A 27,640-nucleotide genomic window follows, 5' to 3' on the forward strand; every position below is an offset into this window, starting at 1 on the left:
AGTACCACTGTCAGATCAACTCACACCCACTGGTTGTGTTTAGCAATGCAAACCAGGGAATTAGGATGCTTCCTGTGTAGGTGGGATGTTGAAATAAAACAGCCTCAATCCATTTGTCTTCACTTTGATTCCCTCTGCAGGTTAAATGGGGTTCAAAGTCCCCTTTCTGTCAATGACAACACATCAGCATTTTCAGATAGAGTGCAACCCACTCAAGGATGTGGTTTTCCATCTACAGGTACCAATTTCTCACCCTGTGCACACCTAGTGCATGAGTCTGATAGATTTAAAATTAGGGTCCTCAGTTTCTTGTCTAAAGCTTTATGTGAAGAGCCCAAATCAAAATGATGCAATTTTTTAGAAATTGTTGCAGGTAAAGGAATTAAACTTTAATGTCTTCAGATGTCTGTGATAGTGTAACTTATAGCCTATTCTGCTTCAGTACTCTGTGCAATGCTCAGTCTCCCTAAAAAGTGTGAAAAATAACAGAAAGATTAAAAAATCAAGCTTATGTCTTGGAATAGCATCTGGGCTCTTTGGATGGGAAAGACAAGGGGGCTGAGGATGTCATAAAAATGTACATGTGCAAGGAAAATGTTATAATTAGCAACAAGGTACTATCACCCCACTGTCCAAGTTAACTTCCTCTCTGAACTCGATCAGAGTACTAGTGAGCATCTCAAATCTCTCTGCTGGTGGTCATGCTGAAATTCACAACATTTTAATACAGCCCATGTTTGGAGAGTTTCGCAAAGAAAGAATTGTTAATGAGTAATCCTTGTCCATTAGGGCACTGAGCCAATAAATCCAAGCTTTGATTCATTGTGTTATCACTACAGGCTTCTGCTAAACATGAAAGAAAAACAAAACAAAAATGTTCCTATGTGAGAATCATTAGGATACTGAGTGCAGAACTGTCTTACATCCTGCCATCTGCAGTCTTCCAGAAAAGAACAGTAAGTAATAATTCCTTAAACTGATAGCTTCTTGCTGTTGTGTAGTATAAAAGTAATTTAATCTGAGCAAGATTATCACCTGAATTATTTAGTGGATGTTAATGGATTTTTGATCAGGAAAAAAAAAATTAAAGTGAAGAATAATGTAAGAAGTCTTTTCATCCACAAAACTGTCTCAACAGTGGGAATTGCCCTTGGGAAAAATGATAAGGTGAAAAATAAGGTCATGTTGAAATTTGTCTTTAGAAAGCTGGCTTCTGTGTGTCACTGGAACAGAAGGTGTAAGATTGATATTGAGACTTTCTTGCAACAGCACTATCTAGTTAATTGTGTGCATTAGCTTTGAATTTTTTTTTTGCTCCTTTTAGACACAGGAAATATTTTCAATGTGATTAATGGAAAAACAGAGAAAAATCCAGAAAGGGAAAATTATCTTTTTTTTCATATAGTTTTTTCTTTCAAAATTCTCTGTACAGATTTCAGGTGCATCTTCCAAAGCTGAAGATTTTAGCACATATTTCACGTAACTAGGAAAAGTAAAAGGGGGTTTCAAATTTCAAGCAATTACAATTTGAATTCATTTATACTTTTTAAGAAAATGCAATTCTATTCTGAGTGTTCCTGCTACTCATTTATCTTCAGAAGACTGTAACTGTGGCGGAACATATTTTGCTTTTGTTATTTTTATTGCTATTGCTTGTGTTACAGAGAACCTAGAGACTGGGAATTATATTGTAATTGCACTAGTCTAAATGGCAGTCCAAAAACAAGTTAGAAGTGGAGGGCTTGCAGGTTTTTCACATGAGACAAGAAAAAGATGAAACAGAAAGCAAGAAACACGCAAATGGTATTTAGGAGGTAATCCCAGGCAGAGTGAGAAGTTGGCCCCACTCTTTGAAGTCACTTACCCGCTTATAGAAATGTCATTGATAATTCTCATAGAGTTTTCAAGTCTACTTGGGGCTCAGATACCTGGCTTTGCTTCAGAATTAAGAAGTAGGAATATTTTTTTCCTGCGTCCTGTGTCTCTTTCCTGCTCTGATTTTAAACTCCATATTAAGAAATGTAACGGGAAATTTCAAATAAGCACAGTAATACTTGTCCTGGCTCTGCTTCTCAAACTTGCTCATATGGTTGTTCATATTTTGCATCAGTTGCTGTGTAGTTGCCTGTAGTGCTGTGCTTGCCAAAATGACCTGAGAGCAGCAGGCTGGAAATAGAGAGCATGCATCTTCCTTTGATACACTTTAAAACAAACAGGTATGCAAATAAAATAGCTTCTCAAATAACTGAGGCACTGCATTAAATATTCTACGGAAAGGCTATGAGGCCACATCAAAAGGCTGTGAATGAGATGGGAATCTATCTTCCCATTGATGTTAACAATGTTTGGATTGGGCCATAGATTAATGATGTTACTGAAATTTCTCTTTGAGCAATAGGACGTCAGATGTGTGAAGAATAGGAAAATATTATAGGACAGATGGAAGGAAATGTACTTCACTAATATTTGTGAAAGCTTTTGCATGTGCTTTGATATATCTTCCTTTGCTGAGTAATTGAAATAGATTCATCCATTCTTCTGAAAGTAAACTACAATTAGATCTGTCATGGAGCTTTTCTGATGATCAAATATACTTTTACGTTTACTTGAAAGTGTGGGGCCATGATGCTTTCATTTTCAGTGAAGTCAGTTGATTTAACTTTAATTATTTTTGTAAGAAACTTGGCTTTGCTGACACAGAAGCCAGGGAAAACTTTACTATTGACCATAGCAAGGTCAGAGTGGTGTGCAGATAAGAGGTCACAATAAATCTGAAACCTAGAGTTCAATTGTCTATACATACATATTTGTATACCTCAATGAACATACATCCCATAAGAAATCTGAATAAATATGTATGTACACCCATACAGTGGAAAAACAAGCCCCATATATAATAATATACATGTAAATTTTCTTAGTTAAACATAGAACATGCAAAACACACATTGATTGTTCTGAAGTTAAACATAGAACATGCAAACACACATTGATTGTTCTGAAGTATGTTAAAGGTTACATGTAATAAAATTTTATGCAATTCTGAGCTCCTAACATGAAGTTGAAGACAATAATCTCATGCAGTTGAGCACATATTTTACTTTATACATACTGATCTCTATTTTCCTTTGCTGTATATTTTGGCCTATGAAATAATCTCCAAAGGTGGTGGAGTAAATGGGTTTATTTAAAAAGTTAACTAAAAATTATTTGGAAAAAAGAAGCTTTCTAATTTATCACATGCCTTTTCTCTTGAAGGGCTCTTATTTTGAAGTGCAATATTGATTTCCTGTGCTTCTATTGCCTTTATTTCAGCTTTTACACGTCAGGTGCTCTTTGGCTTTGTTGTTACCTCAGGATGGAGTATCAATCCATTATAGTGACCTACATTATTTCCCAGAACTGAAAAATGTGTAAAGTGTAGCTTCAATGCTCTGTACCATGTACCTAATGTGGGTCTTAGAGCTGGAAATCAGCACCTGCTGCTTTTAAATACATTAATTATATGGATAAATCTAATTTAGACAAGATAGCTCACAGCAGGCTGGACTCAGGAGAAAATCAAAGCCAAATATCGATCAGTATTTAATGAAGAGTTTGGTGTTCAGTGAAATTTACAGTACCAAAGCTAGATGAATTGGAAAATATATTTCTGGCTTTTTTTCTGGTGATCTTGTGCCATGCAGAAACCAAGAATATAGGAGTAATCTCTTCCATGAAATCTAGTAAATAGTCAAGATAGCTGGATATATTAAAGAAAATGAAGTATTAAAATGGTGTGAATTGTAAAATCATCATGAACATTTGGCTTGAACTGAATCCATCCAGACAAAAAATATATGTGGCAGGAGACGTAGAATTACAAAACCTGTAATGTCCTACAATAGCCCACATTATTACAAATATGTCCTCAAGATTCTTACTATCAGCAAGGTAGTATTAATAACATGAGGGTTGGGTCTTTTTGTGTGTGTGTGCAAAGAATAATAGATTCTAAGGAGTCCATCTTGAGATTAAAGAAGGGCATTTTACAATGATACATTAAAAAATTGAACGTCTTCAAAAAAAAAAAAGAAATAAGTTTATAGGCATTGCAAAGAGGCTATAAAAACACAGACACTTTATAAGCCTTTAGAAACATAGCTTGCCTGCTTTCTTCTTTATTTGCAGCACAAATTAGCAGAATGTAGAATACAAAATTTACAAGCTAAGAATCTATGTATTGAAAGTCTGACCATCTGCTGGCAGTAAATACTTTTAAATAGAAGTCTTCTTGGGACAGTATTTAAAATATTTTGATATAAATTCCAACATTCTCTAAGAAGATAAATTCTAGGCTTAGTATGAACATACAGAAATCCACAATCCCAGCGCTGATTTTAGGTGTTTCAGTGTTAGGCCCTCAAACAGGGGCTGGTGAGGAAACATGAGAAATAGTAGTAGCAGTGGTGGACCAGTCTTCATGTCTGGCTGTAAGGAGAGCTGATCCTGCAAGGAACTCTAAGGGCTGCACTCCCATGGGCTGTAAGGAAGATATTAAAGGGCTGGGACATGAGGAGAGGGCACTGATGGTCTCTCTTCTCTGGTCTTCAACAAGAAAATCCAGAAAAATATTCATTAGCCCTCTGAAAATGCCTAATTTTGATGTTTTTCTTGCTGGCAATAAAATGGTCCTGATTGTGCTGCTGCCTTCCCCCATCAGGGAACACTTCTAATGGGCTGTAAGAGGAATCCCATTCTAATGATTTGTCATGCATATTTCATGAGAAATCTGCCTGTCAGGAATTTTAAGACCTTAGAGCCATATGAGTAGCCCCACATCTTGATTTCAGCAGGTAACTTCCCTGGAAAATGAGGCAGGCAAGGCAATAAAGTGGTTGGAAGTAAACGTGGACCTAGTGGGGTGGCTGAGCTGGTTGCCAGACCCCAAGATACATGGAGTTTTTCTGCTGTTGCAAAACTATGTTTCTGTGCTAGATTTGAGATTCTGTGTTTATATGTGATTTGCCACAAGAACCCTATCTGGTCTGTGATACAAGTAGCTTTTGACATTTTTAAGTAAACTGTTTAAATTATCTGTGGGCAGACATTTAAACTGCATCTGTCTAATTAGAGGGCCTCTGTTTATGTTAAGAAAGAATTTAATGAATCCTTACAGACAAATCTGAATATGATTACAGAGTGTGCTTGTCACTCTCACAAGCTGCTTCCCAGCCTGCTCAGCACTGGGGCCTCCTGCAGCATTCAAGTTTTTATCAGATGACTTCATTTCTCCTCAAGAAACATGCTGGGCCCTCACTGGGAAGCAGGCTGGGCTACAACTCTCAAATGCCTTCAGTGAGTGGAAATGCAGCCCCAGGGACAGTCCCATGGTAATAAAACCAAATAAAGAATTAAGACTATAAAACAAAGGAAAACAGTTTGGTGACAATTTTATGCAGAGTCCTTTTGGTGTCTCTGTAAGCCCTTGAAACATCTACTTGTTGGAGCTCTATGTCGTCCCGTTGGTCCTGCCTCAAATGCACTCTGGAGCTGGCCCAGACCACCCAGGTGAGCTGGGCAGGGCAGCCCCTTCCACACCTCTCCCAGCCTCCCCCAGGGAGAGCTGCGTGGCTGCTTGAGAGCACAGGTGAGCCTGGGTATCAGAGCAAGGCTTGGCTTTCTGTGTTTGTCTCCATTTATCTTGTGCAGTGATTACTGAAGACAAGATAAAGAGCTGGTCCTTAGAAGTTAAACTAGAGTTTCCCATCTGTGTTCTTCTGATCTAACCATAAACTTACACTTTTTCAGTAAGTGAAAGCAATGAAGTGATGAAAGGGTGGTGAAAAATAATGCAAACTATTGGTGTTGCATGGTAGGGGTGCTGGGCAGCATGCCCTCAGGAGATCAGGCCAGTGCTTCAGTCTGAATAGTTTAATATATTTGGGCGTGCACCCCTATTAATTTAAAACGAACAGAAAGAGGGCAATTAAAATATGCCACAGCAAGGAAAAAACAAACAGGCTGGATGTAGCATTTTATTTAAAGGCTGAATTAGTTTCTGTAATTTCAATTCAATTTTTGTTCCAGCAAATATTGAAACAACCTCCTGCATTCTTCTTTACACTAGGTACACAAAAGTTAGTTATCTTGTTTTAAATATTCTTTTTGCTTCACATATTTCAGGGTCTCTTTTTCAACCTCCTGTTTAATCAGCAATATTCCTCCTGAACTGAAGTATAAATGGGATCTGAAATGAATTTAATAGGACATCATCAGCTAGCCACTGCTGATGGATTTCCTCTTGCTGAAGGTCCTCCTTTGTTTGGTAAGTCACCAGATTGGGTTGAAATAGAAAGCGGTCCTATACTCAGAAACCTAGAGGAAAATGGACTGAAATTTCAAGTCAAGGATATTAGGCTGAAATGTGCCAACCTTCTTGAATCTTCAATACTTATGAGAGGAATAACAAACAATAGATCAGTGGTGTTAATGCAATCCTGCACATCATTGCTCACATCACTGCTCAGAGCAGAACCTGTAGGTTGTTTTTGTGACACTCTTCTAATACTGGAGATCATCTGAGAAAAACAGACCTTTGTATGGAGGCTGGATGTTACCTTCATGTGAGTCAATTAAATCAAGCAGAGCAAATATATTTCCAGTTAATCTGTAATGAAATTATAGTGCAATGTATTTGCATTGCCATATTATGAAAATGTATGAAAGCAATTTCACCTAAATTAAAATCTCTGTTTTATTAAGACAATTAAAACTTATCCTATTAACTTCAGTGCACAAGAAAATTTATAAAGCAGTCTGGAAAATTCTCCTGGCTTCAGTTTCACTGAATTTGTCAAGGCTAAGCATGAGTTTGTAAATGAGTGAAAAATTCTTGATCAATATTTCATAAGCATGGGCAAGCTGTTTTCTGATATATGTACTGCTAAGAAAAAAAAAGATAATTGTAAATATTTTTAGCCTTTCATTTGACAAGAGTGTGGGTCCTTCATTGGGTAATTTATGATGCATTGAGGGCCTCACACACAATACAAAGTCCCACAAAATGCTGAAAAACATTTTAGAAGTTTGCAGTCCAAATAAGACCAGAATTATGCCTTTTTGAGTACTGGAAAGACCGAACACATTCCATTTTATCTGTCTGAAACAAGGGTAGTGCCTGGGCTCTGGAAGGAAGGACTCTGGCACCCAGAGCCCCTCCATCTGCAGAGCTCCTAGAAGTCAGGACCATCTCTACAAGTCAGACCACTTGCAGTGTCCTGGCTCCATACCATTAAACTAGAGCATTATCACTAATGGTAACGTCACCCCATTATTGTGTGTTACTGGTTTTTATCCCTCCTTGTCCTGGAGTTTGGTTGGAGAAACATTTCGGAGTTGTCAAAAAAAAAGCATGCCAACAGGTAAACAACTCCTTTGCTACCTCTTAATTCCAGTGTCAGGCCATGATATCCAGAGAGGAGAATGATGTTCAAATCTAAGGTGCCAAATTTTATTCTCAGTCATCTTTCAAAACTCCAGCATACCCAAGCTGCTTCAGATTTTTGTCAAGAAATTTCCCCCCAATGTCTACTTTTTTCTTAATTATTTCATTAATTGCAAGGAGTAATGATAAAGTTGCTTGAAAATACAAGGAAGAATATTAATATAAAATACTTTCCCTCCACAAGGTGATCTTACTTATAAATTGTGAAGCTTTCAGAAAAGGGATTGTGTCTCTCATTAAAGATGTTCAGAGCTTAGCACAATGGAGATTTAATTCAAACTGACATTTCTGTAACAGAAAGAAATAATGTATTAAGGAGTTGAATCAGGGGTCCCAGTAGGAAGAAAACTTAGCACTCCTGCTGTGTTTTACTTAAGCTGACTTTTGTTTTGAGGGGTGCCACTCTAATATGGTGTCTTTTTTGCTTTTATAGCTGGAAAAAAGCCTATCAGAAATAATATGCAACTGAATGCACAGAAAAAGTTACTCATTGTGAAAATATGATTCCCTCTACAAAACATATGCAGGAAATGGCTTTGCCTCTCAATTCTTTATCTTTGTAAATTATTTGCAATTTTTGACATTCCTTTTTGGCAGGAAGTGACTTATGGACCCCAGAAAACAGAATGAAAGCTTTTCTTTTAGATGGTCCTTATAATGGATGTTTCTTTCTGGTCTTCTCATACACTGCAGCTCACAAGTTAAAAAATTTTGGCTTACAGAAATTATACAATCAGTCTCCTTTATTCAAAGATGCACATTCTCATTCTGTAAAAGGACCCTGGATACACATTTTATTTTCACCATGCTTTATTCAGTCTACAGGGAGAGTGTTCTTAGACCTCCAGAAGCAAATCTAATTGCTTCTCCTAACATTAGTCCCAGGTTCAGGTCTTTCAAAAAGAAATGTTGTCAATTCTGAGTTGCCTGTGCTTTGAGCCACATCACCATAAAAATTCCAGGGTAATTCTACTTCCTTAGCTTCTAGACTTCTAGATGCAGCAGGTTTCAGGGAAAAAAAAAAGTTCTCTATCTTTCAGTAGATGAAAATTGTATGCTGCCATTTTAAGAGTATATGCGAAGGTAGAGTATCGCTGTACATCTTTGGAGTTAGTGTGTTTTAACCATAGTTTTTCATTTCCGTAAGTTATGAGTCCCTGGGAAAAGGCCCTCAAAATGCAAATGAGAAAGGCTCTTTAACCTAGTTAAAGTCAGGGTTCTTCCCTTCCACCCTGTTTTCCTGCAAAAAAGCTTTTCTTTTTCTAACTCTACTCAGGTGATTCAGAAAGGTTATATATTTGTGTGGCATCTGACATACATACGTGACTCAAACTGTCATTTCTATGATAAGTAAGTAGCTAGCTAGTTTCTGTGAAAGCACCTTATACAGAAGTTGCCAGTATGCAAGATACGAAGTGTGAAACTTCAGATATAGAAACTGAATTATTTCTAAGAACCTGGAAAGAAAATCAACTGCTTAGTTGGAATGAAGACCTATTTCAAGTATTTTAAGTATTTCAAGTATTTTTTAATTGCTTGAAAATGTTTTCTTATAATGTAACATCAACATATAATAAGACAAGAAATGCCAGTCTCACTGTATATGTCCCTAGCTGGGAAAGAAGCTTTTGGGGGTAATGGGCACTCTTAAAAGCTGTATAGAAAAGGATGAGGAACAAGGAGGGGAAAAAAATGATATGTAACAAAGGGGAGAAGAAGGCAATATATCTAAACTTCTTAACTAAAAACAACAAATACCATTGGAAATCGTTGTAGACAAAGCGCCAAAGAGGAGCTTAAAAGACTGACTCCTTTTAGGTAAATCTGCATATTTTTTTTCTGTTTTGTTCCTTGGCTTTGTTTGGTTTGTGGTTATTTGGGATTTTTTAGTTGTTGTTATTGTTTTGTTGGGGGTTTTGGGATTTTTTGTTTGGTTGATTTTTTTTTAATGTATTTTTAAAAATAAATAATAGTAATAAAAAAGTTAGTAGGGTCAAGTGTCCAAACTGATTAAACAGCTTCAAGATCATAAGATGTGTTAAATAACATCTTGTCTTTGGCAGCACCTGGCAGCTGATGCAACATCTGGCTTCATCCCTGCAGAGAAAATAATTATTCTTTTAACTGGCCCCCAAATCAAAAAGAAACAAACCAGCACAAATTAAAACAGAAAACATTGGATTCATAATAATTATTAAGAGAGCCAAACCAAACAGTGGCAATGTGAATAAAAAATTTAATGAGAAGGACAGATTGGATGTGGCTTTCAGCAACCTGCTTATGAGGAAGGTGTCCCTTCCTATTTCAGGGTTTGGAACTAGATGATCTTTAAGTTCCCTTCCAGCCCAAACCATTCTGTCTTGTCATGCAGGTGTGTCCAGTATGGTCTGAGCACTTTGGCCTTTTTTTGAGAATGCAGTATTTCTCCACTTGAAAAACCTGCCTCCTGTGATACTGGCGCGGTTAATCTATTGCACAGAACCACCTGACCTTGCCAAATACTTATTGATGCAAAATTTGGTTGTAATTAAACCACAATAGGTACAAAAATACAATGGTTAGGCTACTTAGAGGCATCCCCTCAAACTGGTAGCCAAATTTTTCCAGGTAAATCCACACTGGGAACAGACATTGTTTCCGGCATCTACAAACAAGTTGCTTGTAATGAAGTTAATTAGTAAACTATATAACCTCTGGTCTGTGTCACTCCTTTCTAATCTTAAAGAAAGTTCTCACAGTGAACAGGACACAGACAAAGCAGAATTAAGAAGTTTCATATACAGGTAAACTTTATGAGGTAAAAAGGGAAAAAGATGGAAACAAGGACTGTGGCACCTTAAGGAGAGTATTTTTCGTCAAGAAATGGTCAGACTGAACACAGCCTGAGGTAGGATATTGCCATATTCTCCCTTGGATATTTTTTGTTATCTATTCTTGCACTCTTCCTTGAAATTGTAGGATGCTAGTAGGCTTTTTACACCAAAAGATACACAAATAATTTAAGAGATATACAAATATTTTGTTTGGAATTAAAGCAGGATTTTGATAATGTATGCCATGATTTCTGAATTACATAATTCTGAATATTATTATTTTATTATGTTCCTTCATGAATAATGAAGGAAAGCCTGGGGTTCATATTTTAAACCTGCTTAGACTTTAGTTCCCTTTGTTGAACTTTATATTAGTGGAACAATAACTTTTATATTAAAATGTGATCTCATTGTAATTTCTGTAATATTCTGCATAAAATCACATTTAGCTTGCACAAAATCTCAGTATCATTCTGCAAGCTGAAAACAATTTCTTTATTCCTGCAAGGAATATTTCTACAAGTCAAATATTTTTTAGAGTTTCTTGCAAAGTATCCTGTATAAAATTTAAAGCAACAGAAGTAAAACTCTCCTATATGTTTCAGTCACAAGTAGAAAAAAAATATTTTTAAAACAATGATCACATGCATGTGAAGGTTTCACTTTGTTTTTAGCAAGATTTCAATATTTTGTAAAAGGTTTTATTTGAAAAACACTTACAGAATATAAAATTTGCAAACAGAGAAAATTTGCAGCGGTAACTCAACTTTTATGTGTGCTTAAATAGTCTTTCCTTAAAACTCTGAAAGGTATCCTTCCAAAAGGAAAAAGAGATAAATGGTTCAAAATATTTAAGACCACACAAACAAAATGTCCATGTAGTCCAATGAGCTCATTTCTGATATCACTTTCACTGCTTATACTACTGCAACTGCAATGATTTTACTGGGCTGCTCATGCTTTAGCTTCATGAGACCAGTCCATCCCAGACTTCTATTAATATATATATCTGGAGAAAAGCTTGTGTACATTACGCTTGGTAAGATAAGACTACTTTTCTTTTGTGATAAGAAATTATTTGGTCCAGACTCTCATGTACAGGCCTACAGGTACGTCATACTCAGGTCTATTTAAGATAAACCAAAATAAAACTGAACAAAAAACCCTCAAAACTTCAAGATAAAGTGGGAAAGCCTACGTAGTTGCAAGCCAATTGTCTTTAAAAATCATACTGATCTTAGAGCACTTCCCAGATTTAAGCAGTGAGTCTTACGTAGTTTTAGTTTTAGTGAGTTTTATGTAGAAAAAGTCCATGTTCTCTCAGTCTCTCTCAAACCTGCCTGGTTTTCTTTTTCCCTTCCATTGCTCTGAGCATGGACTCAGTTCAGCTAAATTGTTCAACACTGTCTGATGGAAGGAAAAAGGAGGTGATATGGGCTGTTTGGCTTTTTGTTTGGCTTTTTTCCCCTTTATTTAACTTAATTAAGACTCTTTTTTTTTGTTTGTTTGTTTGTTTGGGGTTTTTTGGGATTTTTTTGTTTTTTTTTTTTTTTTCCTGTGGAAGCAGAGTAGAATTAATGTTTGGGAAGATTTTTCTAAACATACTTGTAACCAAATGTCTCTACAGTTGTTTAAATAAACCCCCAGTATTGTCTCAGGATGTGCTGCAGTCTTTTAATAGCTCTGAGTCTTTTAACAGGCGCTGATATTTTGTTCTGTGGAAGGAATGTTGCCTTCTCTTCTTGCTGTTTCAGAGGCCCAAGCAGTTCAAGAGGCTGGTGTACAGCTTTTGTGGAGTTTCCTGTGTATAGTAGAAAGATAAAACTCAACAGGCTCTTCCTTTTCATTTTGGGATTGTCCCACTTTCTTTTAGCAAACTCAACTAATTACCAACATTCAAGCAAATGAAATTGAATTATGAATTAATTTCATTCAAGCAAAATGAAAACTTAGTTTTCCACAGTGAAATTCTTATTTTCCAAACAGAGACTGAATGATTGTGTATCCCACAATTAACCCCAGCTTTGGTACCTGATGTACCTTGACCAGTCTTCATAAGCAGCAGTTTCAATAGGTGGTAAATACAGCTAAAATACCACTCATTAAACCTATACTAGATATGAAATCTTTGCTGTCCTCACCCTTCACTTGTTTCGTCACTGCTGTTACTGGCAGGTATCAGTGACAGCTTGCATCTGATGCATCAAGCTGAAGCATCACTTCTAGGCTTTTTCATGGAGTCCCCAGATGCCCTCTGCGTGTCCATACTCTGATTAAATGGCATAACCTTGCATTTGGGGAATGCCTTCTGCTACTTTGCTACTGCCATTGTAGCATTTGGTGCCCTGGCCTCTTCCAAAGCAATTAAATGCAACCATAATTAAACTAATTGCTGGTAAAAAGGGCACTATTTTTCTCATTTGGTTTTGTGTGACATTTTTCCAGACATACATCTCACTGCTTATTCTGGAACGGTACATCAACACTTGTTACCAGCAGAGAATGTGCTGTGAGCAATAACATAGCAACCACACAAACCCAAAACACTCACATGGTTTCTGCAGCATGGTAAAATAGGAAGGGCAGAAAGCTTCAGAGCGAGTAAGAGACTGTGAAAGTGAAAAAGCCAGGGTAATTAAAAGGTTCGTTTCTGGCACTAACTGAAGTGAGACAAAGGAGAGGGAAGGATCCCCCAGGATAGATTTTAATTATCTTTGTCATTAAAAATGTTCCTTCTTCTTAACTGTTGGCATTTCTTCATTGTTTTTGATTCCTCACAAAAGAAGGACACTTGTCCGGGACCAATTTTATGTCAGCAAAAATGTTTCTGGAGTTCTTCTGAAGTATTGTGAAGTGATAGTCACCAATGAGCATCAATCTATGATTTCCTTGTAAATACTGATGTTGATTCAAATAAAGCTCGACTGGCCATCTTCCTGGAAATATGTGATATTTTTCTCAGACTTTCTTCTTGGAACTATTGAAGGAATTGAGTCAGAGTTTTCATGAAACAACAAGATGTGGCTCTCTCCAACAGAAAATAAGAAATACTTTGCAAATAACTTTTGAATTCAGCTTTTCAGTTGTTTGAGGTGGACTTGATTTTACCTACACCATCCAGGGACTGCTAGATGTTGTGCTTGGAGTACAGAAAAGAAATGAGGGTTCAGTTGTCTGCAATTTTAAATATGCTAGTTAATAAACAAGGTTATGGTAGCCTCCAGATACTGTGCTGATCCCGACAGGAAAGGCTGTCACTCCTTGGGGCACTGCCAGGTCTGTTGCTGGCTCAGAGTGACTAATACTGGCTTTACAGAGGTGCTTCCCACGAGAGCCTCACAGCTGCACTGAATGGCACAGGCTTGTAGGGACTGGGACCAGGCTGCAGAGCCTGGCTGGCCACTTGAGGCTGGATGGGGAAAAGGTTGCCTTTCACCACTTCCCTTAGGAATATCTTTCTTGTTCTTTCCTGGTAACCTCACCTTCCTATTTCAAGGAAGAAACCTTTCCTATTATCTTCTCAAACTTATTTCATGTTTTCAGTCTTCTAATTAAGCCTCACCCTTGTCATTTTTCCCTAGAGGAGTTTTTGTCTGTCATGATGTATTCATTCAGAATTAATACAAATTAACATGACTCAAACATCATGTTAATTTGTATTAATTCTGAATTGGATTTCTTCCCTTCTGCTTTTAGGCCTAATTTGGGTTGTTAACTTCTCTGGGGTGGGGTTGCTCTTTCTTATATACTGAACTATATGATTACCTGCACAATACTTTTTAAGATTTTTTAAATGTAACTGCCAGTGCCGGACATTTCCACCAATTATAAAGGAGTGTCTGAGAATGAATAAATTATTTTTAAAATGTTTTGCAGTGTATTTGTGTAGCAAATCTGAGTTTAGATAATACAGTCTTTGTGTTTGTGCCTGGTTTTTGAGATAGATGTCTGGAAGTGGAATCTTCTCTGGTAACTACAATTTTATGGTAGTAACAGAAACTGATTTTGCATTATTATTTTCCAGGTGTTCTTTCAGAACCAATGAATTCTCCAGTTCAAGAGCCAGATGTGTCACCTTATGCACAGTACAACAGTGTGTCGTTTCCCCAAGTTCAGCCTCAGATCTCATCGCCACCTTATTACTCCAACCTAGGCTTCTACCCTCCGCAGCATGAGGAATGGTACTCCCCTGGGATGTATGAACTCAGGAGGTTGCCCTCAGAGACCTTTTTCACAAGGGAGACAGAGATAATGGATATCCCTGCAGCCAAAAAGCCTCGACTGGGTCACTCCACAGGAAGAGTGAAAGGAGAAGAGCTCTGTGTGGTCTGCGGTGACAAAGCCTCTGGGTATCACTATAATGCCCTTACTTGTGAAGGATGCAAAGGTAGGGTGAAATCAGTTCAGCTAATAGGCACAGCAGTTTCTTGGGAATTTTGGGTTTGGTTTTTTTGTTGTTCTTGGGTTTTTTTGGGTTTTTTTGTTTTGTTTTGTTGGGTGGTTTTGCTTTTGTTTTTTTTTTTTTTTGCTTTTCTTGTTAATTTTATCCAAATCATTAAACATATTAGAGACTTGCATTTGGATCCTGTGTACCCTGTTCTGTATTTCTCCCAAGGCAGACTGGCAGTATTTTCTACCCTTGCCCTGTGGTTACACAGCATAATGAGCCAACCTAAAGTTCTTGAGCCCTATTAGCTTTTGGTGAACTGCAGGACAGCTTTCTGTGGAGTCTGGCAGCCTGGCTCTGCTCTCTGTGGAAGCTGTTCATGCCATTCTCTGCCTGTGGAAGAACATGCCCATGCAGGCCCCTGGGAGCTGAGTGCTAGGCTGCCCTAGAAAATAGTTAAAACCAGCCCAAGTGCCTCATGTAGTGTGCATTGAAGGGAAGTAAAAGCTGTCAGCCCCCACCTGCAGGCTGTTCCCAGGGATTCTCTTTCCCTCAGCTCCAAAAGGATATGATGGGTGTCTTCATGTTTGTGAAATTAAAGTATTTCTAGTTCTATACTTTCTCCTAAGAGTAGCCCCTATCCCTAAGGAGGGAGCTTCTTCAGGAAGAAGGTTGTATCTGTAGGACAAATATCCTGCTTCTTAGAAGAATATTATTCACATGTTATTATCAGGATAAATGTTATGTAGAAAATCATTGCTGTTATGATAAACATGATTGTCAGATATTTTATCAGAGAGGGACAAGAGGTTATGTCAACTATCATACCTGAAGAGGTATAATGTATCTGTGACAGGGCTGAGGTACATTATGGCCAGAAAAATAGTGCCCCATTTTTTCATCCTGTTCTGTGAACAAATATTTCAATAACTTTTCTGTTTTATGGATAAATATTAACTCATGGTCACTACCAAATTACTAAAATATCTTAATGTGGAATTCACTGTTATAGAGAGTGGATCTGGACCTAATTGTAGGGCTTTTTCTTTATTGATCACAAAATCGTTTGTGAGGAAAATACAGACCACAGTAGCTGAACACTCTAAATATGAATACAGTCAAGGCTCACACAGTTTATCTCAAGAAATCCAATAAATAAGAGATTTATTTCTGAGTAAATAGTCTCCAAGTCAAAAACTGTGAATTAATTCTTATTAATGCTGTCATTATGAACCAGGTTAAACTCAATTTTGATGTGACGATTCCAAGTAATGACATTTTAATTCTGTTGGTAAGATGTTCCTCCTCTTTATTAACTGCAGTATTAAATGTGTGAGAAACATTTCCAAGACTTAAAATTACAAACTTTGAAATCTGTATATAATGTTTCTAGAAGAGAGTTTAAAGCTATCAGGTAAATATTCAGACTAAAGCCCATGGTGAAAGGAAAAGTGCATCCACTTTCCTACTGATTCAGTTTGAATCACTCTATGTAACCATAATTTTACTGTTTTATTGGGATGATCTATTTTATGTCTTTGTTCTGTTTCATGACTGCAACATCAATTACAAAGAATAGTACCCTTGATCAAACATAGTAAAAGTTGAATTACTTGAAGATAAAGGGTTCTGTTTCTACAATAAGTTTTAAAGGTGACTAAAGTACCAGATGATTCAGTGAAGGGATGTGCTGAGGACAGTAATTCTGACAAGGCAAAGCAGACACTATGTTTTCTAGATCTCTTGATCATTCTTGTTATCTGTGGAGTTTTTCACATGGGTATTTATTACCTTCAAAGCATGGAGACCAAAATTAGGTTCGGCACTTCAGTTGTGCTCTTATCAGTGTAGAATAATAACTACCTCACGTGTCTGTGTCTTGAACCTCAGTATGAGATTATCCCTTCTTTTGGCAACAAGACTGCTAATTCATGATCAATGTGTGTCCAAAATAATACGCAGGTCACTTTCCATAGGACTAGTGCTCACCTTGCAGCACCTCTGCTCCATTGATGCAGTGGATATTCTTATTCAAACAAAGAAGCTTTGCACACATTTTTATGAGATTCAATCCTCTGTGATGAATATATTAGGGTTTTTTTTATTATTAATTCTTTCATGGGTAATGCATTCAGCAACACGTTCTATCCTCTTTGGTTTTCTTTTCTTTCTTGGGCAGATGGAACAATATTAGGATTTTATCTATTGTCCTCATGAGACTATTTATTTGAAGATATTGGCAGGGGTATATGCACTAATATAAATATGTGTGTATATATATATATTTCTTAATACATTACCATCCATTAACAAATATATATTAATATTTCATTAGTATTTTACATAATATTTACAGCACAAGGAGCAATACACTGTGTTTAAACTTGCTACTGTGGAGACCATTTATGAAACAATCTTTGCAGACTGACATCAAACACATTCTGGTACAGCCTCAGCCTGGGTAGTTATACTGGGCGTTAAGGCCATTGCTAGGTGTTACAGAACAAGTGTGACATAATGTTGTGCTTGTTTAATTAAGCCACAGAATAAGTTCTGTTGAAACAAAATGCACCTGTCTTCAAGATCTCCTTCAACCTCAGCCATTCTGACTATCAGAAGCTGGTTACACATCCCCTCCATGCAGGTTTGCAGTAGGAGTTTTTGCAGTATTCAAACCACTCCTGTGCTGCTTGATGTATCTCACACCAGACTAGAATTCTTGCAAAAAAGGAACCCTCTTGAATCTTCTCCTCACATTAACACCCACCGTGGGGGCATGGGGCAAAGGAACGCTGCTGGAAGATGTCTTGATAGCCTGACAGGGCAGAGCAGGTACTTTGTTGGCAATTGTGAATTTCAAAAACTTTTAAATTTAAAACCCATCAGGATGCAAAACAGAGATACTTCCAAAGCTTTAATCTAATCTTTTTACAGCTGCCCTCCTTCAACTTTCATAATTTCCATGAGAAAAAAATCAGCATCAGTAACATTGGAGCAGCTCTACCATAATTAATCATATTCATGACTATCTGAGAACAAAGCAAATTCAACACTTCCAGCCAACAGGAGCTTTTTGTAATTTGGCAAGATCAGATGAAAATTAGACAGTGCCAGAAAAACCTTCAGCTTTTGGGGTTACTAACCCTTTGTTAGTTTAACATATGTTGTTTTAGACTTACCTTTAAATTTTAGTAAAACTCCTCTTGTTATAGAAAATCACATTTCCAGCAGTGTAAGTTCATTTTGAATTAGTAGTGAATAATATACAGTGATATTTAATTAATACCAAGAGCTAGTTTCAAAGTTAGCTATGAAGAAGTCTGTTCAAAAAGACAATGATTCAAGAGTGAGAAAACTGAAGCAAGAATAGGGTTAAAATTAGTGTTTGTCAAAAAGAAAAAAATTATTTTGCTTTTCATTTCAGATAATTTCGCTTTTCCAAAACTTTAATTTTCAAGAGAAAGTATTTGATTGCTTGAATCTTGCTGGTTCCTAGATTTTTCATCCATGTTTTTGCCTTTTTCTTTCTTGTAAATCTTAAAAAAAAATATTTATCAAAATTTTTTTCTTTCTTTCATCATGAAGTAGTAAATCCCCACCTTGTGAATTGATTGAGTGATAAATTCATCAGCCAGTCTTAGAATATTTTAAATATTTGTGCAGAGCTTTTCAACATTTACCACTAATTAATGTATCATAAACTATGGGATTTAAAATTTACAAGTTAAATAATAAATTATATAAAGCAGATGCAGTTGCCTTTAACTGACAGCAAGAATTTGCAGCTTAAATCCAGGCTTTTTTTCCCCTTCCTTGACCAGTAAATGGTAATGTATTAAAACCATGTGAGTGATGAATAAAAATAATGCCTGGGGCTTCTGGAGGCTCTAAGTAATCTGCATTTCAAAAGAAGCTGATGCCAGTCAACTGTATTTGTTTGAAGAACAGCCAATGAAACAGACACCATGGAAGAGATTTCAAGCAGGAATTACTGAAGATTCAGAGAAATGTCAGATTATTTGTGACCAGGTAGTGGAATTCTTTTACTGGTTGCTACACACTGGTGCTTGGAAGTGATTAGGCAAATATAAAACCATGGGGCAAATTCGGGAAATTGCCATCTGACAATGAACAATTCTTCAAACACACAGAAAATTCTTCAGATTCACAACCAAATGTGCTCTATGATTTGATTATTGCTCTATGATTTGATTATTGGAGACTGGCTCTTATATGGTCTCTCTTTTAATGCATTAGAGTGTCAGGTTGGAAAACAATAGTTTTATTGTGCCAAGCAGTGATAATAAAAAAACAGAAGCTTTTTGAATAGCTCTGGTTAATATAAATGTACACAGAGCTCTAGTTTGAAGTACAGTATAAATCAGTGATGGGGCAGCAGAAGTTCCCAGGAGTTTATTTCAGAAACCTGCCCTCACATAGGGAGGAAAACTGATTCCTACAGTAGCTGATGCTAAATAGTCTCTGCCATGTGAAGGGCAATGTAAGAAGATTATAATGGCACAGTGACTAACACTAAAAATTTAGGAAATATTGCTTGCAAAGATTCTGTTGCTTTGTGATGACCCTTATTTAATCACATTTATTATGTTGTGTACCCTATGTTTTGCCCACAGTGCTGCTCTCACACATGGGCAGCAGCCAAATAGGAGATTTGGACAGACTTAGGAAAGGTCCTCTCAATTTCTTGTATCAGTTGCTCTTTGCAGTGATTACTGTGCAATTTTTGAGTGCATCCAGTGAAGATACCAGTAGAACTGCCTGTGCATGTGAAATTAGGTGACTACTTAACTTATCAAGTGGACTGTACTTACTGAATAAGGCTGGAGTAAACGGGGCAGAGGCCACGTATAATAATATAATAAGCAGATACAGTGCAGCTTCCTTGCTAAACGAAGGTAGGTGAGCAGACCAGTATGTGGAGCTTCTGTTGCTCTCAGGAGCTACGGGAAGGGTGAAGAGTTACTCAGCTCTCTTTCTCTACACTCTGTACCTCAAGAGACTTAACAGACTCACAGTTTTTTTCCACTGGCTATTTGTATGGTATCACCCTATGGCTCTAGTGCTGCTGCTTAGCCTGCTACTAGCAGGTTTCAGATTTAGGTATGACTTTTCTTTCATCTATGTCACTGCTGTTTTGTGCAGGATTCTTCAGAAGAAGCATCACAAAAAATGCAGTATATAAATGCAAAAATGGAGGCAACTGTGAGATGGACATGTACATGAGGAGAAAATGCCAGGAGTGCCGTCTAAGGAAATGCAAGCAGATGGGCATGTTGGCTGAATGTATGTATACAGGTATTTGCATCATCCAGTCAGAGTGTGCGCTAAATACTGTATTTCCTTGAGTGATCTGGTTTTGACAATAAAGTTATAAAAGGTGTCATTTGGCAGGTGGAAGGTGTATGAAAGGAGATGGATGCTGTGCCTGTACATCAAAGCCTGTTGAAAGACAAATGCACTTTTAAGCAATGGGATTTAATTGGTGGTCAGGGATGCGAGGGCATAGGAGCTGAGCAAATGGCAAAGGGAGGCCAGTCCTGCACTGGATGACAGCTATTAGTCTGCTTGAGTGGGAAGGAGCAGGGGAAGTGGGCCTATGGGATGCTCCCCAGGAGTCAGGGGTTTGCAGTGTTATGGAAGCCAGAGCAGGAAGTTCCTGGTGCTTTTATTTCCTCCTCTTTCTGGGGCTCCCTCAATCAAGTTCTTGTGGGCCAGGTCCAAGTTTTGGCACATACACAATGCCATTTTCAAGAAAAGAGCAGGAGTGTCACTAGCAGGAAGTTTCTGTGGACTTGCCAATTCTATGTTCCCAGACCTCACCCAGCAATCAGGCAAAGCTGGGTAAGGGCTGGCCCTTTTTTATAGTCCTATTAGCTTTTCTCATGGTGCTATAGATTTTCCTGCCTTGCATGTAGGCAATAGGTAGAACTCAGAAACAGGTCTCCAAATAGGAAGGAATATATTCTATTCAGACAATTTACAAACTTTATTGAGCTTCAAACTGGATAATTTAGAACAATGGGGATACTGGAGTGCAACTTTGAATATGTTTAAAGCTCCTCTTTGAGTTATCGCACTATTTTTTAAGCCTGCTCCTGAAACACTCTGTAAACATCTGCTCTTTTGCCTTCCATGAATAGGACTACAATTTGTTCTTCTTGATGGCTCCAGTCACTTTAGCATAAACGTATGTGTGAAATCAATTTATGTTCATACAGGAAATTAATCTACTTGGAATTTTTAATATATTTCTATCCTTCAATCTGATCAGAAGATGCTATAGTAACTGTTGGTTATGTGAGAAACAATAAGCTCCATCAATATTTTGAAGGTGTTGCCAGCATAATGTAATTAATCTTTCATTCTGCAAATTGAACAGGCTGCAAAGATCCTGAGATAGAACATATTCTTGTGCAATACATAAATATATGAGCAGACCCCACTTTGATGGAAGAACTCCATCAAAGAACTCCATCTACCACTCCAACTCCACTACCCTGCATTGTCAGAGGAAAATAACTCCCCTGCGGAGCTCATCCCTGATCCATTGCTTCAAAATTTTGAGTATTCAAAATAGCTTGAGTCACTCAGTGCAGCAAAAAACCCAACAACCCACTGCTGAAAAAAAAAAACAGGTCAGCGTAAATAATACTGGCTGGGACCACATGAAACTTTTATGCTGGCCTATCATTTTCACAAGCTGGCATACGGAAAATAAAAGCCAGTGGGTGCTGCTGCCATTTGACTCTCTCTCTGCAATGGAAACATGGGGTATCTTGTGTTGCTCATGACTTAACCATAAGTGTGTTCTAATGCACTGCAATGAGGATGTTTGGCAAGGCACCATTTAATGGCTTTAAAGTAGGAGTGTGTCATATAATTGCTTTTAGTTCAAGGCAATCTAGGACAGTAAAACATGAAACTTCTAGTAGAATAGGGCCTTTATGTGAAAAATATGACTAGGAAATAAAAGGTTACCTTGAACTTTGTTTCACTTACTCATTTTGTAGGATTGCAATTGCAAGCTCTGTGGATTCTTTTCCCCCTCTGAACAAGGAGCTAAAGTATTATAAATATTTATGGCACAGCTACTCAACCATCTTTCTCCTGCCCTATATGTGCAAACTACAGACAGACTAAACCCACCAGTTTCAGTCCTTTCCTGTCATTTGGATCTAAACTGCAAGTTTCTTGGGTGAAATGTCTACCTAGGGAAGACCCAGCTTCTGCCACTCTTCCTGGAATTTAATACCCATTGAAACCTAGCTATCTCTGAGCTAAAAAGTGACATCCTGTCTCACAAGTTTTTCAGATGACTTGAATGGAGACAGATTAAGATATCAAGGTAATACTTAGTAGCGAGAAGCATGAGAAAAATCTGTCTTAATGCTTAAGACAAGTGTAAAGCAAATTTTCCCTAGGAAGGCAATAGACTAGATTCTAAGCTGGTGGAAAACAGCAGAAGCCCATTAACAGCACCAAAGGATGCACTGAATAATTTAGGAAAAGAAATCTGTGGTGCTGTGTGGCACCACAAATTACATGGCTCAATACCAATTATTATCTCTATCATTCCTATTCCCTCCTTTCAAGGTATTCTTTGCAGGTCTTATTTTAATCATGTAAATTTCCTCTTCTCTCAGCAGTTCAGGTAGGTCATTTTATATAGGGCTTAAACAGGAAATTAAAAACAGTCACAACGAGATTCACTGGTTTGATGGTATCTTCCTCCACATCATATACTCACTGAATGAGCCTCTTTTCCTGCTCTGCATTTTTAAAGGAGAAGAATGGGAAGAATACTAGAGAGAGAGAGAGAAAGAGAGAAAAAGAGAAAAGAAAGAAAGAAAGAAAAGAGAAAGAAAGAAAGAAAAGAGAAAGAAAGAAGTCTTATGTTTAAAATAAGTAAGTTTATTTTTAGGTGAATACTTAGGTGTTTAATTTTTCATTTGTGATTTCTGATGGTCTTCCACAGATTGTGTAGGGTACCTATTTCCCTTCTTTTGTTAGAACAAGAAAATTGATAGTTTTCAGGACATCCAAACAATTATGCTTCCTGGTTCAAAGTACTGAAATGTATTCTAGAACAACAAAAAACTGAGGGAAAATCCCGTACCACAAATTCAAAAATCCTTTTCTGCAAGTGAAACTCTGTAATAAAATCTGAGCTTTATGCATTCCTCTAATACAATGAAAAGCAAAATAACAAGACCAGCTGGGTAACTTCTTAAATACATTTTAAAGGTACTTTTGCCAATCTGAGTCTATGTTTTCAGTTGTTGGTCTACCTGTGTAGTGAGACAGTAATGGCTAAAACCTGGGAGCCCCCTCTTCTGTGTGGGCTTTCTTTCCAAAGATTCTGCACAAAGACCTAATATTGCTTAAATATTATATATATATATAAATATCCAATGCCCTTTGTGTAAGAACAGCTGCACCTTGATCACTGTTTTGGATCAGAGCAAAAGAGCATTATTTGGATGACAGTTTTCCAATTGTTCCTATTTATTGTACTTTGGTTCAGGTCTTGGAGCACAGGAAAGGCTTTTCTATAAGGCTGAACCAAAGGCACAATGCATTATACTCCCATCACTAATGGGCTTTTTGCCTGTAAGAATAGATCAGACCTGGTCCAAAGCAAGACCCCTGACACACTCAGTGTGTGGATTCTGGGTCAGCAGAACCAACTGTTTTGGTCTGCAGATAAGCTCCATGTGGGGTAGACTACTCATAGTGTGTGCCTAGCTTGTCTCAGTAGACTCAAATCCAAAGATAATGACATGTTCACAAGATGATCTGCACAGGTAAGCAGGGTTGTTGATTGTTGTAAAGGACATTCATGGGCATGTCTAAGTACCTCTTCAGTGCCTCGGGCATATACAAATTCAATTGCTTTGTGTTGCATTATGTGTCCTAGGTCTCTTAACAGAGATACAGTGCAAGTCAAAAAGGCTACGGAAAAATGTGAAACAGCCCCCAGATCAGACAGTCAATGAAGACAGCGAAGGCCATGATGTGAAACAAGTAACTTCTACAACTAAAATATATAGGGTAAGAGAATTCTTGTTATAGTTCATTCCTGGTGAAGTGATTTTGTTAAATGCATCTAGTACAGTGAATAAAGAGTATTGAAAACCCTCTGGAGCTATCTGTGTTGATTGAAACTTTATCTTCCACTAAGTCAAGGAAATGCCTTGACTATATATGTAGTTCTGATATTTTTAGTCAAAACCCTGTAAAGCATCTGTAAGATCCATGGAGTATTTTTTCTGGGGTACATATATCACATACATTGATGTGTGATATTAAAACTTGAACTTACCTAGTTATTTGCTAAACATTTCCTTATTTCTGATAATTAACCATACAAACATATGCAGTTTAAAAAATTTATACACCTCTCTTCTGTACACTTCTGTAAAAGCCTCAGTGAGAAGAAAACCTCTTATCTCCTTGGTCTCCAAATGGTAAAAAATGGATGTATAGCTTTTGCCTAAAGCAAGAGATGCTATGACTGCATTTCATGATGGGCTTTTTTTTTTTTTTTTTTTTTTTTGCCAGTATAGGAGAAGGTAGAACTTACCCCAGAGCAGCAGAAACTTCTTGATTATATTATGGATTCATACAGTAAACAACAAATACCCCAGGAGGTGTCAAAAAAACTAGTAAGTATAGTGAAAAATTAATTTTTGAAACACTGATAATGAAACTGAGGATTACAAGGAAAAAAAAATTGGTAGTCAGTGTAAGTAGGTGTAGCAAGTAGAGCAAACTGTGGGCTTACACTTAAAGTATGCTGAAAGTGGGGCAGAATCTCTCCCATTCAGTCAACAATTGGACCATATCTTTATAAAATTTAAATATTAAGAAAAATATTTCAGCTTTAGAATAAGACTTTTATGATCAAATCTATCCTTAGCTAGTTGCAGCTTTTTTTTTTTTTCCATTGCCAGTGTAGGCAGTGATTTGAGTTTGACTTGCTGTCAAGCTTCCTTTTTGTAAAGACATCAGCCTGGAATCTTGAAAATATTTTCTAGATGAATAAACACTGTATACTTCTTATGTTGCCTTCCAAAATACTTGATTTTGACAACATTGGAGACAAATTACAGTGTTTGGCAGAACTCTTGCTTGGTCCAGTCTAATAGTTCATGTATTTTGTGCTCCTAAATATGAAATGTCAGTGAAAATTAACAGATTTTGTTTGGTTTAATTTTTAACAGCTGAACGAGGAATTCAGTGCTGAAGGAAATTTTCTGATTTTAACAGAAATGGCGACCAGTCATGTGCAGGTTCTTGTGGAATTCACTAAAAAACTACCAGGTATATCCAGCACATTGGAGAAAATTTTGTTATTGCAACACTTACATGTGTTTCTGTTGCCTTTTGGAAAGCTTTGTGTATATTTTAAAGACTATTTAAAAATGCTTGATCCTTCTACACACTGTTTAGATACTGTATAAAGAAAAAGTGCTTTGTGCTCTGAAGAACAGTAGACTGAACAATTCAAAATCTGCTACTCCAAGATGTGGCACCCTTTAGCTACTGACAAATAAAATGCTCAGAGAAGGGATTATGTCTGTAGAGAGAATTTATTTTTTATATATTGCTGCAGTGCCAAATAGTCTGCCTTTAAATTACCACTAACATTTGCTAGACTCTACTTGATTCCCTTTTTTGCCTTTCTAGCAATGCCTTTAGGTTATAACACCCACTGAATCGTGAGTCCCACACAAGAACTTTCTCTAGTTGGTGGCACCAATATTTATGGTCCTTGCATTGTGTGTTATGGATAAGTGCTGAAAATCTGAGTTTATTAGCATTTTTTAAAGTCTCAAGTTCATATTACCTCAAGACTGAACACTGGGCATATGGTAGAGGTCCCCTTTAACTAAGGAAGGTGCATTGTAACACTGAAAGAAGCATGGCAGTAGGAAAGCAGTGTAGAGAGCTCTGGTGGAAACAGAAGATATTATGGAGCAGCATCAGGTTGAACAAAATTCTTACTATTGACTATACACCACTACACTTTTCTTATCCTCTAAAGTACCATGAACACTGAAATACATGTGTAAGCCCCAAAAACTTTGGGTAGGTTCAAATCAGTGTCATGTCCTGAAGTCCAGGTTTGAACGTCTGCAGCACTCAGCTACCCTACTGATGCCAACATCGAGGCTATGCAGATGTGTGGCACCTCACATGCAGGAATTTCAGGACTGATTTGTCTCTAATGTGTCCTCAGGCTTTCAAACCCTTGATCATGAAGACCAGATTGCATTGCTGAAGGGCTCAGCAGTAGAAGCCATGTTCCTCCGCTCAGCTGAAATCTTCAGCAGGAAACTTCCTACGGGACACACTGTCCTTCTAGAAGAGAGAATTCGCAATAGTGGTAGGTCTCTTGCTCAATGGGGCAAAACAAAACCAGACCATTCCACTTCTGTGTCAGTATTCGGCCCTTGGGAAGCTAGTAAGATTGTTTAGTAGTGCTGAGATAGATTTATCTGAATGTTCTTTATATTAACTAGAACAAATCTAACTAAGCCTTGAGTCTAAAGTTCATAAGGTAAAGGATTCTTTACAAGTACATTGCAACTATTATGAATAATGCTTCATCAAATAAACCTATTGCATGTCTCTAGTGATAAGTATGAAAGAATGATGTACTATTACCATTTCAAATTGTTCACATAAAGAATTGGTAATTATGCTTTCATAATTGGTAATTATGATTTTAGACAATCCCTATAAGAAGAAAAGAAAGATTCTAGGATGTTACTGAAGATGACTGAAGGCAAGCACCTATTCTTAGGGTTGTTCTGGTAAAATTGAATCACAATGAACACAGTACATAGAAGAATTATAAATACAGCATGTTCTCAGTATGTTTTTTGTTTCTTAAGGTCCATTGAAAGTTCAGTGATTCTGATGAATTCCACTGGTTGTAGACATAAATCGTAATAATTATGAAAAGCCAAATGGGGCTAGATGTTATTTATTCCTTACAGCAGGTGAAATTGTACATTATTATGCATTCTTTGTGCTCCACCAATGCAATACTGAATGTTTTGCCTTTTTCTGTATTGACCAGCAAGCTTTATCCAACCCTCAGATACCTATCGATGAATATTCAAATGGATCAACAATTCATAATAACAGAGTCAGTCTATAGATGCTGCCTTCTGACTTTCCTTTTTAAGGATCAGAAGGAGAGGAGACAGAAGAATATGTAACCTCAATTATTAGTCATGGAAATGGGCTTGAACTCTGTTCAGAAAATACTACGGATGTAAGCAAGATTAAGCAGTACTGACATATTTGATTCACTGAAAAGGAGTCAGAAAACTTAAGAATATTTCTCTATGAGCATATGTATTTATTTTGGCTTAGCACACTCATTTGTAATTAGTAGTTTTATATATTTCTTTCATTTTGATTGATTGTAAGAGGGTACTATTTGATAGACTGGAAATAGTGACTTCCAGAGTGATATTAATAGCTTCTGGTCCAGGTTCTGCAGGCAGAGAAATATGCCAAGAACACCAGATGTGTTTCCTGGAAACTGTAATGAGTTGTCACATATCTAAATATCTTAATTAAGAGATTTTTTTACTGGATTATAACCCACATTTTTGATAGAAATAGTTTTTGGAGAAATTAATTCATATGGCAACATGATTACTGAAAGCTTCTCTTCTCTAATCTGTACAATGAGTATGAAGCTTCTTTGTACAGGGCATCAATTGTTCATTAAAAAAACCCACCAAAAGCAAGAAATACTTTAATCCAGAACATTGCATAAGCCTTTATGTCATACCAATAATTTTCCTTAGTCATAATTTTAAAATATTCTGTTAATTCTCTGCAACTATTGAATTCAGCTGAGATGCAATATTATATTTTGCAAGTATGTGCTTGACTTCAAAATTTGGTATG

The 27,640-nt window shown here is 37.0% G+C and overlaps 1 protein-coding gene across 4 annotated transcripts in view; it reads left to right on the plus strand.

The window, feature by feature from the left end:
• Positions 1-303: 303 nt before the first annotated feature.
• Positions 304-27,640, plus strand: part of NR1H4 (nuclear receptor subfamily 1 group H member 4) — a 36,285-nt gene continuing 8,948 nt past the window's right edge. The window contains exons 1-9 of one of the 4 annotated variants that reach the window (XM_021552733.3): positions 304-956; positions 2,111-2,216; positions 6,166-6,307; positions 14,324-14,686; positions 19,850-20,002; positions 23,625-23,758; positions 24,274-24,372; positions 24,931-25,030; positions 25,950-26,096. In XM_021552733.3, the coding sequence (XP_021408408.1) occupies positions 6,223-6,307; positions 14,324-14,686; positions 19,850-20,002; positions 23,625-23,758; positions 24,274-24,372; positions 24,931-25,030; positions 25,950-26,096 (1,081 nt within the window). In that variant the 5' untranslated portion in view covers positions 304-956; positions 2,111-2,216; positions 6,166-6,222. Of the gene's footprint in view, positions 957-2,110; positions 2,217-6,165; positions 6,308-10,190; positions 10,374-14,323; positions 14,687-19,849; positions 20,003-23,624; positions 23,759-24,273; positions 24,373-24,930; positions 25,031-25,949; positions 26,097-27,640 lie in introns of those variants that run through there. The other 3 variants (XM_021552732.3, XM_021552734.3, XM_031507449.3) reach the window with 3 other exon arrangements.

The sequence above is a fragment of the Lonchura striata genome, chromosome 1A, assembly GCF_050655825.1.
Source record: "Lonchura striata isolate lonStrDom1 chromosome 1A, ASM5065582v1, whole genome shotgun sequence".
NCBI classification, from domain to species: domain Eukaryota; kingdom Metazoa; phylum Chordata; class Aves; order Passeriformes; family Estrildidae; genus Lonchura; species Lonchura striata.